General features: G+C 46.1%; 1 protein-coding gene across 1 annotated transcript in view; it reads left to right on the forward strand.

Annotated features, from left to right (window-relative positions):
- Positions 1–20,994, forward strand: part of LOC141650143 (inactive protein RESTRICTED TEV MOVEMENT 1-like) — a 115,321-nt gene continuing 94,327 nt past the window's right edge. Inside the window, exon 1 of the mRNA XM_074458664.1 lies at positions 1–54. Within this exon, the coding sequence (XP_074314765.1) occupies positions 1–54 (54 nt within the window). The remainder of the gene's footprint in view (positions 55–20,994) is intronic.

Genomic DNA, 20,994 nt, shown 5'->3' on the forward strand with positions numbered 1-20,994 from the left:
ATGGCTTTTGTTGTTTACATCTCTGGTGCATTCTTCATAATTGCGATGAAATTGGTAACTCTGTCGGAAAGCATGATTGGTAACATAATAAGTCAAACGTGTTCGGTTATTTGAACTAGTATAACATTGACATGTAATTAAAGGTTGTGTTATTACATTTGTTTATTGTTCGAGTATATGTGCATAAATAGTGAATTGGTCTCGTCCTTTTGGTATTAGTTGGCTAAGTGAGTTTTGGCTTGCATTAGGGCTTCACGAGTTGTTACTGAAATGTGACATGATTTGATGATTTACAATCTCCTAGGAACGGGTTAAATATGACAGATGAGCACAAATTTTGACCTTAGTTGGTGGATTGTGGTTTGTTATATCGTAAAAGATGTTGGTGGTGCATCACGAAACCTAGGGTCTGTAGGTATATGAGATTGATGGGGCATATTCTGCACCCGCTGACCAGTCAACATATTGAGCAAGGTCAAAGATATCCACAGCAAGTCAACGGCTTAGACAGCCTAACCGACGAGGCCTGTCGGCCTGACAGATGGGTCCCTGCCGGGGCAACCAGCCAGACGGGGCACACATCCGCGAACTCATATCCAAGACCCCTCGGCGGTGAGTCAACAGGGCCCGCCGGCCTGCCATGGGTCCCTCGGCCGAGGGGTAGGTCAGTCTTTCCACCTGCTAGCCACTTGGCCACTTGGCCACTACGTGACAAAAGGTGAAAGTCTATAAATACTCCTCTACTCTCATTGAGTAAAGGATCCACAATTTAACCTAAGAATCACTATTCATTTGGTAATATCTTCCTTATCTCTCTACAATATATAATTCACCAAGTAACAACAACTTATCTTTCTAAGTTTACTGACTTGAGCGTCGGAGTGAGTTCGCTCGGCCCAAAGCCGAGCCCTCAGTTTGCTCATTGTTTCAGGAGACCGCAAGGAGGAGTTCACAAAAGACGTCATTCTACAAGCACGGGTGGTAACGTATAACTGCTCTGGAATTACACCCGGAACAATTGGCGCCGTCTGTGGGGAAAGATACTAGAAGCTAGTCACATTCATTCCCAAACAAAAAAAACAAAACAAAAACCCACCCAAAAAGCTAAGAAGATGTCAAAACAACAAGAGGTATTCGTAACTGACGAAACCGAGTTCTGCCAAGATGATACCATCCACAATTCTGGAGTTGCGCACCCTCCACCGGCCGGGTAATTCAACCGGAGTACGGGATGCCAATAATACCAGATCGCCGCGCCCGCAACCAGGTCACCATCATGGGACATGTGGTTGATGTAGCAAAATTGAAGCTACTCCTGGACCTCATTAGTAGTACGTCGGCTCACACTTTGTCACACACCGACAAGAGCGGCGGAACCCGTCCGGAGACCAGGGCCTGAATGTGACTCCAAGAGACTTAAGTGGAGCACTGGAAGAGGCTGGTCCTGTCAAGACGCCGGAGGAGCCCAGAATGCTAGTGGTAGACCTGAGCCCTTCCCGCACCCGCGGGAGGACGGCGTCGCCGCAAAGATCGACGAGGCACCCCCGGAGGAGTGAAAGAAGTCCGACTCGCCGAGTCGAAGAAGAAGCCCGACTCACCCGAGTCGGAGAAGAAGCCCGACTCACCAGAGTCGGAGAAGAAGCCCTTCCCGCCACGGGGAGAGGAGCCGGACTAGGAATGCGAGGAGCGATGGCCGCGTGTCGTTCGACACGTGGTCGACGCCCCTCAATGCCTACGTCCTTGAAACCGCCGTGCCAACCAAGCTAAAGTTGCCGGCGTTCACATACAAGGGGGATAGCGACCCCACCGATCATGCCGAGGCCTTTGAGTCATACATGTCGGTGTGGGAGCAACCCGACGAAGTCTGTGCCGAGTCTTCCCAACAACCTTGCATGGGATGGCTCGAGTTGGTACAAGGGGCTGCCCGACGGCTCGGTATCTTTATTACGCCGACCTAAGGGACGCCTTCTTAGCTCGATACTCTTGCAATAAAAGGAGGGTCTGTGGAGACATCGGACCTCCCGACTATCAAGCGAGGAGGGAGGCGAGTCTCTCGAAGCTATATAAAGAGGTTCGACGCCAAGGTTCAAAGATTCGTGAGGTGAACAATGAGCCGGCGACCTTCGACCGATGAAAGGCCTCCCAAGGGGAAACTTAAAAAACGAGCTCATCAAGTGCGGCGGCTTGGGCTTAGACGCCGCAAGGAAGATGGCCGACCAGGCCATCAAGGTGGAAGACTATCACAAGACCTGGGTAGGCCACAACGAGGCTGGGCACTCAGAGAAGAAGAGCCACCGGGAGGACAACCCGGATGAAAGACGCCGTGACAATAATAGGTCACGGTTTGATAGATCTCCCGGGAAGCGAGCTCGGCGGCGCCGGGGAGTTCGGGAACATACCACCAAAGGCGGTGCAGTGATCACACCCCCGGTTGTATCTGCGCCGAGGTCTTCGCCCGAGCAAGGACGAGGGCCGAAATGGGAAAGACCCCCCAAGCCGAAGGGAGACGGTGACACGAGCCAGTACTGTGAGTACCACGGCCACACCGGTCACCTTACTGATAACTGCCGGCATCTGAAGAATGCCATTGAAGAGCTAATCCGGAAGGGGAGCCTCGACAAGTATGTTGCCAAAGGCCAAAAGACTGAGGCCGGCGGTTCAAATAAGAAATCCGTCTTTGAACGGATAGGAGTGATCCATGTTGTCATCGGGGGCAACGAGAATGGTGGGTCCGCTCATGGGCACAAACGGCACTGAACGAGCAGTATCGGGCCATCAACTTTGTGCCCAAAACAGCGGTCCCCGCTTCCAACGTCCCCGACATGACTATTGGGAAGAAGGACTACGAGGGAGTCATCGCCCCTCACAACGACCCACTTGTAGTCCACTTGGACATATCCAACCACCTGGTCAAGCGGTGCACGATTGACACAGCGCCTACACGAACATCATGTTCAGGGAGTGCTTTCTCAACCTTGGTCTGAAGGTTGAAGACTTGAGCCCCTGCACCAATCCGTTGTACAGCTTTTCCGGGGCCGGCCTGGTACCCCTGGGGTCGATCAGATTGCCGGTGATGTTCGGCGAGGGGAATGCGACGAAGAATGTCCTATCTGTGTTCGTAGTCATTGACGGCTCGTCCGCCTACAACGTCCTCATAGGCCGCGTCACTCTGAGCGAGGCTGATGCAGTAATGTCAATCCAGGCCCTGACACTGATGTATGTCTCGGACCGGGGGGAAGCGCATAAGCTCGTCTCCAAGGACGAGAAGGACGAGGTGGTCAACACCCAGATATCCGCCAAAGGGTGCAACATGCAGTCCCTCAAAGTGGCAAAGAAGTCAGGGAAGGGGAAGAGCCCATCCTTGCAGCAGGAGGGTGACCCGATGAATACCGACGTCGGCATGGTTGAAGGAACCCCGACCGACCAAAAAGAGCCGCATCCCGGCGTATGGGAAATAACCACTGACGGGTCCCCCACGGCGAATGTACGGCGTAGGCTACCATTCTTATCACCCGGCCCAAACGGGGACGTGTTTGAGCACGCCTTGAAACTTACCCTCTCGACCTCAAACAACGAATCCGAATACGAGGCGGTGATAAATGGAGTCGAGTTAGCTAGGGCTGCCGGGGCGGAGCACGTCGTGGTGAAGACATGCTCACTGTTGGTGGCCGGCCAAATCAGAGGAGAGTGTGAGGCTCGAGACGGCGGAATGGTAAGATACCTGGAAAGGGTAAAAGCCGACACCGCCAAATTGGAGTCCTTCCAGATACAGTACATTCCCAGGTCCGACGATCCCTCGAAACACACCGGCTGACAGACATGGAGGGTGCACCTTTGATGAGCCATTAGGGCACTGACAATCTCGGGAAAAATTTTGTATAGCGGCGGAGGTGCCCAAGACAGCTGTGGGCACCTCAACGCATGTTTATATCTAATGAAGAATCGTCCAAGTTTTCCATGAAAGTGTTCATTTCCCCCCATAGTCACTATCGAAATGCACACCGCTCACACTTTGTCACACCGACAAGAGCGGCAAATCATCATCAAGAAGCAGGCACCGTCGCAGTCACCCCAAGTAGTAGACGCTACGGCAGCCACCCCAAGAGGTAGACGTCGCGCGGTCACTCCAAGTGGTAGACGCCACGACGTCATCATCAAGAAGCGTGCACCGTCGCGGTCACCCCAAGTAGTAGACGCTACGGCGATCACCCCAAGAGGTGGACGTCACAGCAGTCACTCCAAGTGGTAGACGCCACGGCAGTCATCATCAAGAAGCAGGCGCCGTCGCAGTCACCCCAAGTAGTAGACGCTACGGTAGTCGCCCCAAGAGGTAGACGCCGCAGCAGTCACTCCAAGTGGTAGACGCCACGACAGCCATCATCAAGAAGCAGGCGCCGTCGCAGTCACCCCAAGAGGTAGACGCCACGACAGTCACTACCAGCACAGCTGATACTCGCAAAAGCGATCAACATGCCTTAGGAACGTTAAACAGTTGAGATACGCACTCTAGACTGCCTCGGCCAGGCCGAGGCGGAAACAAAAGAGGCGCTCAATTAATAACGTAAGAAGACAACTCAGACGAAGACGAGAAAAGACCTCGGCCAAGCCAGAGGCAAAGTGAAAACGTTAAGTACAGTTGAGATGCTCAACTATTAGCGCAAGAAGACAACTCAGAAAAATGAGGTAAAGACCTCGGCCAAGCCGGAGGCAAAAGAAACGAACTCTTATTAAAAATGATCAAGTTACAAAGTGAGGAAAATACAGATGACGGCCGTCCCCATAAGGATAAGCCAAAACACAACCTACCAAAGTTGTACAAAATACAAGGGAAAGAAAGGCAAAAGGTTACAAACATGTCATTTAAGCGCCAAAAGATGGCAGGGAGGAAAGGCTTAATAGTTGGCCCCCGAACAGCTAAAGCTATCCGAGACACCGGGTGAGCCTGGTGACGACCGCCCGTCTCCCTATGCCTGTTGCTGCTTACCATCAGCATCGTTAGCAGCATCGTCCTTAATGGGCGACCCAGAAGCTGTCTCAGCCGTCTCAGCTTTCTCAGCAGCCTCAGCCTCAGCGGCCTCAGCTGCCTTCATCCTCTCGGCTTCCTCTTTGGCCGCCCTAGCCTCCTCAGCGAGGGCTGCCTTCTCTACGGCCGCCTCTTCCTCCTTCTTTACCCTTACCTCCTCCTTGGCCTTTTCCTTCGCGGCTTCCTCCTTAGCTTCGAGCTTGTCATCAAACAACTCGTCAAATCTGTCCCACGGAAAGGAGCCATCAAGAGGGAAGAGCTCCTCAATCACTTCCCTGGCAGCTTCTTCGGCCAGGTCCCGGTATTGGGCGCACATGTTAGGGAGAAGAACGGTTTGGAGTCTCTCAATGTCCTCCTCCCTTTGGGCGATGATAGCATCCTTGTTCCGGACCACCTTCCCCTGGCACTGGAACAAGTCCCTAAACTCGTTCCTCTGCGTAAGGTAAAGGTTGGCGTGCTTCTGAACGAGGTCACGCATCTCCCCCAGCTTAGCAGCTTCAGCTGCCGCAGCCTCGGCCTTGGCTCTCTCAGCAAGGACCTCCTTTTCAGCGTCCTCCCTGAGTTTTCTCTCGACGGACGCCTCTTGACCTCGGCCTTGGCCCTCTTAGCCTCCTTGTTCGCCGCGTCAAGTTCCAGCCTTATCCGCTCGAGCTGTGGGACAGCCTCAGCCATGGTCTTCTCTTGCTCCATAATGTGGGAGCCGGCTAGCTGAGTCCATTTCGCCAGCCTCTTCCCTATTCTCATCCCCTCTGCCACAAGCTCGGTGGGGGAAACCTTCTGAGGTAGGGGATTGACGGCGACATTTCTATCACCCACCTTCTCAGTCGCTTCTCCAATTGCCGCACAAGTGAGAACGGCGGCGCGACGTTGATCTACAAAAAGACAATTAAATATCCGTGTCGCATATACATGGACGTATCGGAAAGCTTTGTCATCGAGAACGCCTAATTAACCGGCTAAGCCCGAGCCACAGGATGTATCCGTACCATGCTTGGCCTTCTTGCTCGGAGGACGCATCTCCTCGCCGGCGTGATTGCGCGATGCAGGCGAATGTCGGCGGCGGGGGGGCTCTTTCCTTTTACGGATAAGGGGAGATCCCTCCGCATCGGAGTCCCCCCCATCGGTAATATCAACGATCTCCACCGTCTCCTTCTGGACTGAAGGGATGGAAGGTGGAACGGATGTCGATGCCGTCACCGCCGAAGATTTTGTTTTCCGCGTTCGGCGCGGCATGTTACTAGCAACCCTCGCCTGGGCCGCCTCCACATTCAGGCCTTTCAGCTGCTGATCCATCAGATCATTCGACGACGTCCTGCGATCACGGGCCGGAGCCTTAGGGTGCAAATCAGCAACGGTCTTATCCTTGTGCAGCCCCATCCTTCGAAGGATATCCTCAGACAGGTCCGGTCCAAAGTGGTCTGCGAAGAAAACAAAGCAAGGTTTGAGTAGAAGAAATAAGTCAGAATTCAAGAAACAGAAACATTGAGAGCGAGAGATGGGCCTCACGCCGACCCCACTCACCCGCGCCAGGGCCGTATGAGGCCGACATGGCGAAGCAACTCATCCTGAAGGATGATCTGCGTCAGGGGGATCCATCTTTTCGACACCCCACTCTTGTCCGTCTCAAAGAGCCTCATCGCCCCCTCATCCTCATTAAGAGGGACCTTGTCGGCGTCCATCTTAAGCTTTTTCCGTTTAACCCATCTGTCATGCTCCGCCTTAGTCTCGCACCGTAAATTAACTTGGTCTTTGGAAGGATCGGGCGCGGATAGTCATCCGGCACCTCAATATACACCCACCGATCCTTCCAGTCTTTGCAAGAAGACAGCTTATCAACGGAGATGTAACCCGGCTCCATTTGCACGCTGTACCATCCGACGCGACCAGAAAATGACGGCCGAAAGTGGTGAAGCCGACGGAATAAATTAACCGTTGGGACCTCCCCCTTAAAGAGACAGAGCCAGACAAAGCCGACTATGGTCCTAATAGCCAACGGGTGCGGTGTGGGCCACGGCGTTCATGGCCCTAATGATGGCCATAACGTAATCATTCAGCGGAAACCGGAGCCCGTACTCCAGGTGCCGGATATATACGCCGGTGCAACCCGGTGGAGGGCAACAGATGGCCTGACCCCCCTCAGGGATAACAATTTTGTATCCCCTGCCAAAGTAAAAATGGCCCTCGAAGAATGTCTCGCCGGAACAACGGGCGAACTTATGGGTCCAAGTACGGTCAGGGCCGACCTTACAGGGGTCGCCGTGATCCATGACGTACTGCCTCCCCTCATTAGGATGAGCCCTTTCGGCATCATCACCGAAATCGTCTCCGTCATCATCAACATCATCATCATCCTCCCATTCCTCCAAAATTTGAGGGTCAACTTCAGGAGAAGGAGACCTAGGGCCCCCAGACCTTAGCGGGATGGCGTCTAGCATCTCCTCCACATCAAGACGCGACGGAGAACCCCCCGGCGTCGGTTTACTAGTTCCGGCATCAGCAGAAGACATGTTTACAGCAAAACTACAAGTTAAAAAGAGAAATTTGTTGGTTTACCTTGAAGAAAAGTACTAGCCGGAGTAGTGACACTGAAAAATAGAAGAGAAAAGCCCTTGAAAGTCTAGAGAAGAAAATTTTTGAGAAAATGAAATTGGTGCCCAATTTCAGGGATTAACTGCCCTATTTATAGGGGAAAGCCCATGAAGAAGGACCAATCAGGGCTCAGCCCATGAAACGTCAGCCAATCAACAAACAGACACGTGTCGGACATGCAACCACGGAATGTCAATCGTTGCAACAGTTGAACGTCAATCAATGCAACAGTGACCAAGCGTCTTCAACACGCCCCTTCATATCTCTCTGCCTGTTCATCTTCCTCAACAAATTCCTAAGTATCCGTTTCTCCACCGGCCACATGATCAACCAAGCCAGAAAGCACCGGCCAGGGGGCAATCAGAAACAACCGGCACCCTCCACCCTGGTCTCAGCCAGCGTCATTGCCTTTTCCACATCGGATGTCCATTACACAACCATGTGGAGGGGGGATATGGTACGGCCTAAGCAGAGCCACGCCGAGGTAGAAGAAGCCGGGGCAAAAAAATTTTGTCTTGCGCAGAATATACGCTCAACATACATCGGAGCCCATACCACGGCATAGACTACGGCTGGGGCAAATTGATGGGGCATATTCTCGCACCCGCCGACCGATCAACATATTGAGCAAGGTCAAAGATATCCACAACAAGTCAACGGCTTAGACAACCCCTAACCGACGAGGCTGTCGGCTGGCCGACGGATGGGTCCCGACCGGGCAACCAAACCCAAATGGGGCACACATCCGCGAACTCATATCCAAGACCCCTCGGCGGTGAGTCAACAGGGCCCGCCGGCCTGCCATGGGTCCCTCGGCCGAGGGGTAGGTCAGTCTTTCCACCTGCTAGCCACTTGGCCACTTGGCCTCTACGTGACAAAAGGTGAAAGTCTATAAATACTCCTCTACTCTCATTGAGTAAAGGATCCACAATTTAACCTAAGTGTCACTATTCATCTGGTAATATCTTCCTTATCTCTCTACAATATATACTTCACCAAGTAACAACAACTTATCTTTCTAAGTTTACTGACTTGAGCGTCGGAGTGAGTTCGCTCGGCCCAAAGCCGAGCCCTCAGTTTGCTCATTGTTTCAGGAGACCGCAAGGAGAAGTTCACAAAAGACGTCATTCTACAAGCACGGGTGGTAACGTATAACTGCTCTGGAATTACACCCGGAACAGAGATGAATAAGAAACTTCGAGACAAAGTTTGTTTTTAGGGAGATGTAACGTGATACTATGTTTTTCTATGTGGTTATTTGGATTTCCATTAGTAATTACTACTTGAAACAATGCGGTAACATGTTTATTATATGGAATGATAGCTTCCGTGTGTGGTCGAACTATAGTTATATATGCTGTTTATATGTTTTATTTAGAATTGTATAGTTGCATATGTTGTTTATATGTTTTATTATGAATTGTATTTGTATGGAAGGACCGTGATATCGCGTGGCTTGTGTGGTTTTATACGGGTTAGTTTACGGGAACTTCACCTTCTTTTATGGGGGATAAAATGTGACAACCCGAGTTTACTCAAGTCTATATGAGTTAGCATATATTTTACTAGTTATGCACATGAGTAAAATTATGAGTATTAGTTATATTGTGTTTAATTATATCTGATGTTAGGTGTCGTTGGTTGTAGTTGGTGTGAACTTCGGGGAAGAAGTTCTTTTTAAGGAGGGAAGACTGTGATACTCCGTATTTTAGTTGGAGTACTTGGTCGAGTGTGTGTTACTCGGCCGAGTGCGCTTGACCGAGTAAACCGGTTCAGCGAGTTAGACGGTTTTTTTTATGTTTTGGCCAAAGGGTTTTTGTTTGTAACAATTAAGCCTTTTCTAAAATCATTTTAACATCTCTAAAACTATTTCTAAACCTAGAGAGAGAGATAGGAAGAGGAATTGTCGAGCCTTTCATTTGATTGAAGATTTCTCACCGATTTCAACCTAATTCGATTTCCCTATTTGTAAGTCGATCTCATTCAATTGTTTAAACTGTTTTAACGTCGTCTTCTTTGAAAAGTTTGAGAAGAGAGTCCTATTTATTTGAAGTCTAGTTAATGGATATAAAATCTCGTAGTCTAATTCCTTATGGTTTGTCCTAGGTGATTTATTTATGAACATTTCGCTGAAAAGTCCGCGAATCTGTTTTGGTTGTGGAAAATGATTTGAAACCCTAATTTATATGTCGATTCAGTTTTGGGGCTTTTTCATAAATCATATTTGTAGAGTCTAGATGACAATAGGATTTGAAATTTCTGAAAAATAATGATTTAAACTCGTTTTATGAATCAATACTTTTTATGCGACGGATTCTGTCATCTTTTTGAAATCAGTCTGAAAACCCTTGATAAGTTTGGAATTTGAGAAAACGTCGTTAGATATAATTTGTAGCTAAGACTCATGGGGTTCCAATACAATTAGCCTTGCATCAAGTAGATTTTTCTGGAATTAGTTATGCATTTTATACCGAGTCTCTCATGTGCTAGAAAATCAAGAAAAGTCGTGTTTGTTCTTTAAGTTGATATTCCTATTAAGTTATGATGAGTCTAGGTTATGTGCATGATGAATTGATTGAGTAGGTTGTAATTATACATAATTATGCTATGTAGGTGATGGATATATGAAGGATCATGATTGATTGCTTGTGTGTGCTTGGATTGCGAAAAGGTAGGGTTTCTCCTACTCAGTACTGTTAATTGATTGAGATTGCATATGTTCATAATTGTTGTTATCTGCTGATCATCGGAGGATGGGTGTTGTGGATACGGTGTTGGTGTGGTTGTGTTGTGACGGTTGTGGTGTTGTGATAGCTGTGATGCTGTGTTTGTGTGTGATTGTGGTGGAGTCACTTGCGGGAGTAGCTTCACACCCTAGTTCGCCCTCCGTGGAACCCGTCACGGGAGGGGATGTGCACATTAAGGGACAGGGATTGTTAGTCGCTCATTGATGAGCTGGACTAGGTGGGGATGGGCTGCGGTCACCCACTGGAGGCGAGGATTACCTGTTGCGATGGGTAATCTGGCAGGGCTACACACTTCGGTGCGTAGTTCTTCTTCGTGTGAGATTGGGAGACCGGGGATGGAGGATGATCAGCCGGTTGCATTGTTTGTTTGTCTTATATTTATTGAACGGTACTGACCCCGTTGTTGTTGTTTTGTAAAACCTGCGGTGATCCATTCGGGGATGGTGAGCAGACTTGACAGGTATTGCTTTTGGTGAGTTTGGGCGGTCATGGGGAGGTCGTCACCACCAGTTGTAGTATCACAGTTACGAGTCTTAGTTATGATTTTGTAGTTGTTACCAGTTGAATTCATTTTATCGGTTTTGGTTTTGGTTTTGGTTGTTGTAAACATTAATACTTTACGGTACTTCTAATAAATGTGTTTAGGACGGACGCTTTTGATATATACTAACTTCGGGCAACCGAAATGGTAACAGTCTCTCATGCTAAGGTAGTCCTTGGTAAGATACTTTGGTATGAGGGGGTGTTATAGCATTACAGTCTTCCCTCCTTAAAAACGAACTTCGTTCTCGAAGTTCACACTCAAACATGCACCACACAACCCACTTCCTCTAATCCCAACACCAACTCACCTAGACCTGTCAAAAGTAAATCGAACCCGAATAACCGATCTAAATTATCTGAATCGACACCTGACCGTTCATCCGAAAGGTGTAACTTCAACTTCATCCGAAATCTGAATAAACCTGAATTGATTGGAAACTGAACCGAACTTATAATATCCGAATTAGACCCAAAACTGTGTCAACGTGAACTGTTTTAACCTGAACTATTATGATCCGAATCGAAACATACTTGAACCGATTTCAACCTATATAATGATGACCGAAACCCAAATAAAACCCGAAATAACCCGAATGTAGTAATTGTCATTTGTCAAACAAAAGAAAAAAGATAATCAATTGTTTATAAACTTTTTTTTTTTTATATTGGTACGGAAATTACTTAGGATTCTAATATCCATCTTCTTACCACCCATTATTCTTAGTCCTACATAAAAAAGTAAAGAATAGCAACCTAAATCCAGCTCAATTATAAACACAATAATAACAAGTTTAGCAACCAAACCAAGCAATCATACAATTACCGATCTTGATAGAATTAACTCCAAGACAACTTGTTTAGCAACTCCCGTCTCCTTTTGTTCGACCTCTATTACTACATTCATTTGTTACTAGGGTATTTATCTTTGCTAGGTGTGCGATAGCCTATCAGCAACGGGGATCAAGAACCATAGCAAAAGCAAACAATGTGCTGTAGTTATCTTCATCGGACACCGCCCAATATTTGTCAAATTTCTTTTGCATATCTATTGCCATGTCTCTTAACACCTCATCATGACTTTGAACATGAGACAGTTCCTTTAAGAGCATAGAAATCCTCCATACATTCTCAAAATACAAATTTGATGTTGGATAGTCACTACCAGAAAATAGCTCAGTTATATCATAAAATAGTGGCCCTAAGACATCCCTTATTTTCTCGACATTTCTCGTTCAAAAGCATCTAGACAATGTATGTAAGTCTTATCAACTAGGTTCAATTTATTAAATGCATCCCGGTATATAAGACCCCTATCAAGAATTTAATAGGTAGAGTTCCACCTAGTAGGCACATCAAGCCAGAGTGCCTTAGTCTCCTTTACCCCGACTTGTTCGACGGCACTTCGAAAGTGTAGTTTTTTTGCCTCAGATCCTTTCACATGTTTCACACTTTATCTTATCTTAGAAATAAATTGCTCAATTTCCTTAAGTCCGTCCTTTACAATAAGATTCAGGACAAGTACAACACATCTAATATGAAAAAAAATTCCGTCATTAACTAAGCACCCCCACCTATTATGTGTAGCCTTCAAATAATCTTATGCCTTATCATTACTGGAAGCATTGTCTAAAGTCAAAGAAAAAACTTTCTTCTCAATTCCCCACTCTTGTATCAACTTCAATAAAAGAATATAGATTTCTTTACCACTATGGGATGTAGTGGTTCCATATGGCAGGAGTTCAAAACAACACTAGACAATTTCCAATTAGCATCAACAAAGTGTCAAACACAAATATCCTTCAGTCTGACAAGAGGTCCACAAATTAGACGTTAAACAAATAGACTAGGCAGATTACATAAAGTCTCTTTTAGGTTATGTTTCAACGAGGTTTACAATTTAACACAATCAGCTTTTACAGTGTTCCGATATATGGTTCTAACTTCATCACTGTAGATACCCAGTATCTGCTGAGACTCCAACAAACACCCGGTGATTATCGGACTATAACATGTTTTGGAATCGCGACGTTTGATCGACAGTTTGTGTACAACTTTACATTGGAAAACTTAAAACGATTTCGAAAATAAAACATTTCAAAAATACCTGGAGTGTTTAATGCACGACGACGGGGTCGCAATGACACTAACTAGAGTCAAAACCGACACCGGCCAAAAACCGACTCAAAAATTCAAATCCCGACTCTAACAACGAGTCAAACCGAGTCAACCACAAAAAACAAACCATTTCAAATCTTCTATGTTAAGGTTTCCCGGAATCTTACATAGTCAAATATCAAACATGTTCATCCAAAACCTAGGATAGAACAAATCATGATTGCTCTTGTGTGAAAGTGACAGGACAACTCGAAGAACCGCGACGTGGCTCGCGCCTCTTTGAGCAGCCCAGGTGGCCACGTCGCTAAAAACTCACACAACCACTCATTTTCCTATAAATACTCATCAAATGCCCCCATTTGAGAATTTACGCGAGTGTCCGCCCCCTCTTTTCTCCCTTAAAATTCTCGACTCGACTTCTTAAGTCACAATCCGACGCGTATTTACGACCTACTGATCGTAAATACAAGCCTTACACATTGTTTGATACCGTCATCGTGCATTAAATCACTTGACCGACCACTTCGACCACTACACCATTACTAATCTTAAAACACTCTTTTTACTTACCAAAACGGTTTTAAACCGAGTTTTTTCCGACCAAACGAGTTGTTACACTTACGTCGGTCACTCGCCATAACCTAGCATGTAAGTATGAGGGTGTAAAAATCCTTCTTTTATCATGTTTTTATTTGTTTCATGACTATAACATGCTAAAACATGAATAACATGAACCAAAACATGGAATAAACGAGCCAAAATTGATTTTTGGCCTGAGACAGAAGCCCCTTGGTGTGGACAGCGGGGGCCACGGGGGCGCTTGGGAAACAAGCGTTTGCATTTGTATGGAGTCACCACCAATTTTTATGGGAAATTGGAACCGTTCGAATAGCTCGTGTCATGTCAAGACACAAAGTAGAGACATGAACACTAAGCAATCGTTACCCTTAGAATTCTATGGCTAGAAATGACTCTCGTGGATGCCAATGAACACGGGTGTTCACAGATATCTGGAGTAAGGGGTGAGGGTACGTATTAGGAAGCTCTTTTGATCGAACACCTAATCCCGCCCGCCTCGATAGCGGCCTCTACTAATGATTAGGGAAGTTATTCGTACTTGATATATCGTCGGCTATATGCATGCAATGCAACATCCAAGTTTTAATCCTAGCATGTGAGAATTAATACTAAGTCGGTTGACACGTAATTAGCATACAATTGATGTCGAAGTTGGATTTAAGGTTGATTTACATGTGAAGGCATACAAGCAATAAAAGAAAGACAATAATTATAAATTACAATAATGAATATTACAATAATTACAATGGATTAGGCGATTTATGTCGAAAATACCTTTAAAACGGATAATTTGATAAAAAAGAATAAAAGAATGAAATAAATTAACGAACAGGAATTAGCGCGATATTACGGATAATAGTTAGTTAATTACGTAAACTAATTAAACTACGTCAAGGCAGAAACGGAGTTCAGGGACAGAACTCAGCCAGGAACATGCGCAGCAGAGCTGCGTCCTTTGGAATAGGCGTAGCAGACGTTGCGTCTGTTCCTTGGCTCAGTTCTGGCTGTGAAGCCGTAATTGCAAGCCGTTAATGTTAATTGGTGAATTTAATGATTGATTAATGATATTTACTCGGATGAAAGTGATTAACATGTTATTTAACATATGAATGGGTCATGAAAACAGTAAAACATGAATGAGACGGAATTAAACGGATTAATACATGATGGAATAATGACAGAAGTGAGAAATATTAATGAGTCAAACAAATTAATTCAATTAACTAGGTTAGATATGATAGATTAATGACGACAACAATGAAAAACTATATCAAAGACGAATTCCAGAAACCCAATATTGATGAATTGAATCTCTACAACCCGGAATTGAATTTAATGACGAAAACCCGCGAATATGAGATTATTTGGGATTTAAGTCGGATTTAAATAATAAAAACATATTAATGATGATGATTATAACATACATATGAATTATATGCTAATATGATGAAGAATTAACAAATAAACGAAACAAACAAAAGGATTTTGACGAATAACAGAGGACGAACGAAGAAGAAAGGAAGCAGGAACTGCGGCAGCCTCACGAAGAGGCGCAGCAGGAACTGCGCTCCTTCGAAGAGGCGCAGCAGTTGCTGCGTCCTTTCTCGACAGTTATCTACTGGAAATCCGTAAAAAGAGGTTTTAAAGCGTGGTTTTAGAAATCGGTTTTAATGGTATTTTCGACATAAACCTTACAATTGATTATACAATAAATAAATACAATAAATAAAAGGAGAGATTTACACCCTCAGACTTACATGTTGACGAAACGAGAAGGACTAAGATATCGATTAGCGATGCTCGACGCGAATGCAAAGAAAGTGCCCTCGTAAGAGGAAAATGATTAATTAATTAAGTTGATTATTGGTGTAGTTGGTCAAATTGGTCGGTCATGCAACGGGGAGGCTGGTACTCAGAAGGATCCGAGCTTACGTGGTCGAAAGTTCAAGCACGTAGACGCCAAAAAGTAAGAACAAAGTCTAGAATGCAAAGGGAGAAGAGAAGGGCGGACACTCGCGTGAGAAATATGAGGAGCGAAGGCTCCTATTTATACTAATCACGTGAAGGAATTAGGGTTTCGGAGACTCTTTGGAAGTGAATCTCGGAAAGATATGAAAAAGATACGAGAAACATGCAGAAAAGGGCCTGGGAGGAGGCGCAGCAGCCACTGCGTCTCTTGGAAGAGGCGCAACATCTGCTGCGTCTGTTCCCAAGTGGTTTCCTCCTGCAGAAGAAAGATCTCCGTGTTTGAGTTATGGTAGGACGGAAATAATTCGGTTTTCCTTAATATCTTATGTGAATATTACGGGAAATTGCTTACTAAAAGATAAAATTTATGAAATATGGAATAGAAATATCCTAACATTCCAAACATTCGACTCGGGATTTAACGGTTATCAAAAAATGGAGACGATTTTAGGCCCGGACTCCGAATGTACTCTAATTCTTCAAAAACGACCGTATCGGGACGTAGATGACAACTAAGAGGTAGACATTAATATTTGAGCAATCACTTGATGATAATCTTACGAATTGTCACAAATCGTTCCGCGTATCAAACATGCGGCCCAATCATCACCGGGTGGTTTGCGGGAGGTGCAGAAATGAGGTATCTACAGAGCCCCCACTTTGACTGAGGCTTGGACAAGGTGAAAGTCAAAGTATAGCCATCAGGTCAATCGAAGATTACAACCTGACGACTATGGCGACGCGAGGCGGCTCAAGGGGTCTGAATCAAGGACCTGTCGTCGGGAACATTTTAGAGTCTGTCGACTATCGGGGAGGGTCGTTTAAAGTCCATTAGACTACGTAAGGAGGCTCGCCAGCCATAAGGAGAGACCATACCTAAGACTTCTTCTCGAGATGCTTCCGGAGGTGCGTAGGAGCTAAGGTTGGGCATGGGAGCTAAGGGTAAGACCTAAAGGATACATAAGGATTGATGCTAGGGTGTGGGACCCTAAAGGAAAGCATCGGCGGGAAGGAGGCCTAAAGTAAGTTCAAACTTAAGGGTAACTAAAGCTTGGGTATAGGAACTCTATTGGTTTGGGAACTTGAAGGCTTATGAACCTAAAAGGATTGGGATCCTATAGTCAAAAAATCCTAATTTCGGGTCTACGAACCTAAGAAAGAAGGCTTTGGTTTGGGAACTTCTGGAGAACGACACCTTTGTCGCACTCTGCGGGGGAACAAGAAATATTGTGAGTAGCGAGGACACAAAGGGGAACCTGCGAGAGAAAAGCGCCTTGGGTAGTCTTCGAGAAACAATTGCGAATAGCGGGACACAAAGCTGGAACCGCCGAGGGGAAATCTGCTTAGGTAGATCGTCAATCCTTACGTCTTGAGAGAGACAGTACGTCCGCTTACTCTCGCTAGAGACACGATTGGGAATTGATTCTTCTCGTTATGAGAGGGAAAGTATATCCGCTTACTCTCGCTGGAGACATAACGAAGGTGTGTCGAATTTTGTGAAGGAATAAATGCTCATTGCGACAAGCAAAAGGTCTTGGACGGAATAAATAATACGCAACAGTCTGCTGCGGGCTTGGAAATACGGGCCGGAACGAAAGAAAATCGCCAAACGGACCAAAAGAATGAAAATAACACCGGGGAAGAGGCGCACCAAAGATGGGCCCACAAATAACGAACTCATAACGAATTTTTGAAAATTCGTATGGAGGGAACAAAAGGAAGAGGCGCAGCAAGAGCTGCGTCTCTTGGAAGAGGCGCAGCGCCTGCTGCGTCTATTCCCCAATTTGGTTTTCCTGCTTAAAAAACGCGAAACTCAGGAGGTTTTGTTCATTTTTATTCGAAACACAAATCACTAATTTCTCTCTCAAATCTTCACCATTTCCGCCAAGGTTTGATTCAAAAGCTCGCATTAAACATGACTAATCGAGGTATGTGTCTCAATCTTGCATTAATCGTCTACATTTGTCCAATTTTGAGCCGAAAAATCTAGGGTTTATGACCCTTTCGATCGAAAATTTGGGGCTTTTCCCCCAAATGAATTTGCCTTGTCAAATTGACACTAGAAATGGATAGTAGGTAATATTAGGAACATAACCATGTATTTGTTTCGAATTTTCATCAAGTTTTGAGCCTTTGAGTGAAATTTGAGACGGTTTCTGGTGAAAAAAAATTGCTTCGAAAATAGCCTTAGGTTGCCCATTTGCGATGAAACTTGATATTTGGGATCCTTGAATGATGGGTAAACTTTCTACCATCTCGGAATTTTGATTTGTGACAGCTTTTTCAGGACACTTTTCTAGGGCATAATCGCCATTATAGCGAAATGCTGTCGAAAGTTCGACTCGAACCCGGAACTAGGCTTCGAATTAGGCTTTAACTTGTCCCAATTTACTATATGAGTGATCGGATTGGTGGGAATATGGCCAAGGATGGCGAGAAAAGAGCGGTTTCAGGGCTTCCGAAGGCTCAAAAATCCCTTAACCAAGGCTTGTCGTCATGTGACGCGACCTGAATTTGCCTTAATGTTGCAGGTGATGAGGCTTCTACTTCTGGGAGAGCTCCCATGGAGATCGACGCTGCTACTGTCGAGGAGGCTTTGGAGCAGGCCTTCACCGCTGCGGTGATGGCTGCTGGGGACGAGGCTCACGAGGAGGAGGAGGCCCCGAGACGGGCCAACGTCGGACGAGGAGGTCGTCAGCTGAGAGGGGCTCCCGTGTGGGCTGAGACTTGGGAGAGCAAGCACCTGGTGTGGGCTGCAGAGGGTCACCTGTCCTACAGGACGGTGAAGAGTTTGGTAAATAGGAATTCACTACTCACTACTCATCCCTATTCATTTTTTATCCAAATTTCTTTCAAATTTCCTTCAAAACTAAAGATATCTTTATTTCAAATCACAATAGGAGGCCGGGAACATCAGGCCGTTCTCGGGTTACACGACAGCGATGGAGCACTACGAGCGGCTGTCGGCGGAGGAGAGAGCCATGATCGAGCGTGGAGCGTTCGGTCCTTTTGTGGCTGAGGTCCTTCGACCTAGGGGCTCAGGCTGACTGCTGTTAAGGACGTCGATGGTTCCTGTGTGGTACTTGGGCGAGCGCTTGGCTCGTCAGTGCCCGCGGGGCGTGTTGACGGTTCCCGTCGATCCTCCCAGGACGATGTTTAGGGAGCCTTCTGAGGCTGAGAGGGAGGCGGACTTGGCTGGTGCCAGTGGTGACGCCCTTCTTCTTCCTGGTGAGGACTACTCGGCGTTCCTTTACGGGAGGTTGGCGTACTGGCCGGTAGTGGTGAGTATCTTTTATTTTTCCTTTTGATTTGATTTTTGAGAAACATGATGAAAGATCATCGAATGATGAGAACCATTTGTCTTTGTAGGAGGTCGAGGCGGCGGGCATCGAGCCCCCAGAGTACCCCGAGACCCTCGAGTACACTGACGCGACCGGGAGGACGACGATCTCCGAGCTGCGTGACTTTGACGTAGCTGTGACGGATGCTGGCCTGGACGATTGGCAGCACCTAATTCGGAGGGTGAGCCTCTAACTTGTATGACTTTTGTGTAAGAACACATTTTATTGAGTTTGTTCAATTGTTGAGAATTTCTTTTTGAAAATGCAGGTTGCGCCGTTTCGGTTTGTGGCGTTGTGGAGGGTGGCCAACCGGCTGCGAGCTACTGCCGTCGAGGCACTTGTCGGCGGTCGGGGTCGTCAGGTATGAACCTTACACCTGTTTCCATTTTTGATTTTTGATTTTCTAATTTTGCTTGAATTGATTGACATGAGCCAATTTATCGTTTAGGGTGACCGCGAGCTGGAGCGAGAGTTGACCCAGTCTCGGGAGGAGACAGCTCGCGTGTTGAGGGAGCTCGAGGTTCGGGATGCCGAGATCGCCGCTCATGTGGCGAGAGTTGCAGAGTTGGAGGGCGCCCAACAGTAGTTTTGTGTATCTTTTTTGTTTGTTGGCTGTGTCTTGTACATTTGTACATTGATTTTGAACATTTTTTGGACTTTGTTTGGGGCTCGAGCCCCCAGTTTGTACATTTCCTCCGTTTGGTATATATACGATGGCCTGAGTGCCTTTGCTGCTGGGTTGTGTTGCTTGTATCTGCAGGTTAGTTTCGAACAGGTTTGGTAGATGACGGTTTTCGCCGTCATGCTGCCGAAATTTACATAGAAAAACACGCAAAGCATACATTTTATATACATATGGCCTTAATTAGCGCAAAATGAGAGACTCAAAAGAACGCGGAAAATGCAAAAAAATGCAAAAATTTTGCCGGAAATGACCGGACGGTAGGGAGGGTTACCCCCTAAAAAAAAGAAAAAAAAAGAAATCTATAAGTTTAGAAATGAAATTAAAGAATAGAAATCGATATATAAAAGTTGAAATTAAAATGAAAATTATTTCCTAAAATGAAAATGAAATTTATTTCCTAAAATGAAAATATACAAGTGTGATAAAATGGCGAAAATGTCGATGTCGCCTCGAAATGCGTGCCTGTGAAATTAGGAAACCTGAAACATGGTAATCTTCCCGTATTTACCAAAATAATAACCTGTAGGAATAGGAAATTATTTGTTATGGAATTAGGAAAGATCCAACGCGGAAATCACGAAGTGAAGCTCGGGAAGAGGCGCGAAGATGAGCTACGTCCCTTTGAAGAGGCGCGGCCCAGTGCTGCGCTGTTCCGATTGTTCTGTTACGACGGATTTTTGGAAACAGCAATTAGTATAAATAGAAACGTTGATGGAGCGTTTATTCACACAAATCTTCCGTCTCATCTTCGTCTAAATACACAAAATTCTTCAAAATAAATTTTCTCATCATGAATACTTTGGAGATCCGCTTGAAGGAATGGACCAACGAGTTTTCAAATATGGAGAAGCATGATATGGGCTCTTATAACTTTGGATCGTTGTTGAGTTTGAAACTCATCAAGGTTGTGAAACCGTTCTTGGATGCTTGCCTTGACTATTGGGACCCAAATTACCATGTTTTTGCGTTCCCTGGAGGTGATATTTGCCCCTTTCCTGAAGAAATTGTTGCTATTGGTGGATGGGACCCCGAACATTTGCCTGCCATTCCTTCTACTTCTCAAGGGTACAAAAGCAAATTTAGAGATTTGCTCGGATTGACTAGACTTGAGGTGGACCGTCTAGTTACCTCAAAAGGTGTGAGAATGTTGGACTTCATAGATCGATTTATCAACAGGGCCGACCCCACCGTTTCTCATGTTGCTAGGCGGAGGGCATTTGGCTTTTGCTTGTTGCATGTGTATGTCTTCCAAGGGCATGTTGATGAAGACTTGAGAGGTGATCCCCGTCTTTTGGGCCTTGTTGAGCAGATGGAGCTGCGCAGGAGCCCAGCTTGCTTATGCTTAGGAGAGATTATATTAGGTTTGGATAATAGGAAATCCAACCGTGACCTGCCGTTCTTGGG

The sequence above is a fragment of the Silene latifolia genome, chromosome 1 (genome assembly GCF_048544455.1).
Source record: "Silene latifolia isolate original U9 population chromosome 1, ASM4854445v1, whole genome shotgun sequence".
Taxonomy (NCBI): Eukaryota; Viridiplantae; Streptophyta; class Magnoliopsida; order Caryophyllales; family Caryophyllaceae; genus Silene; species Silene latifolia.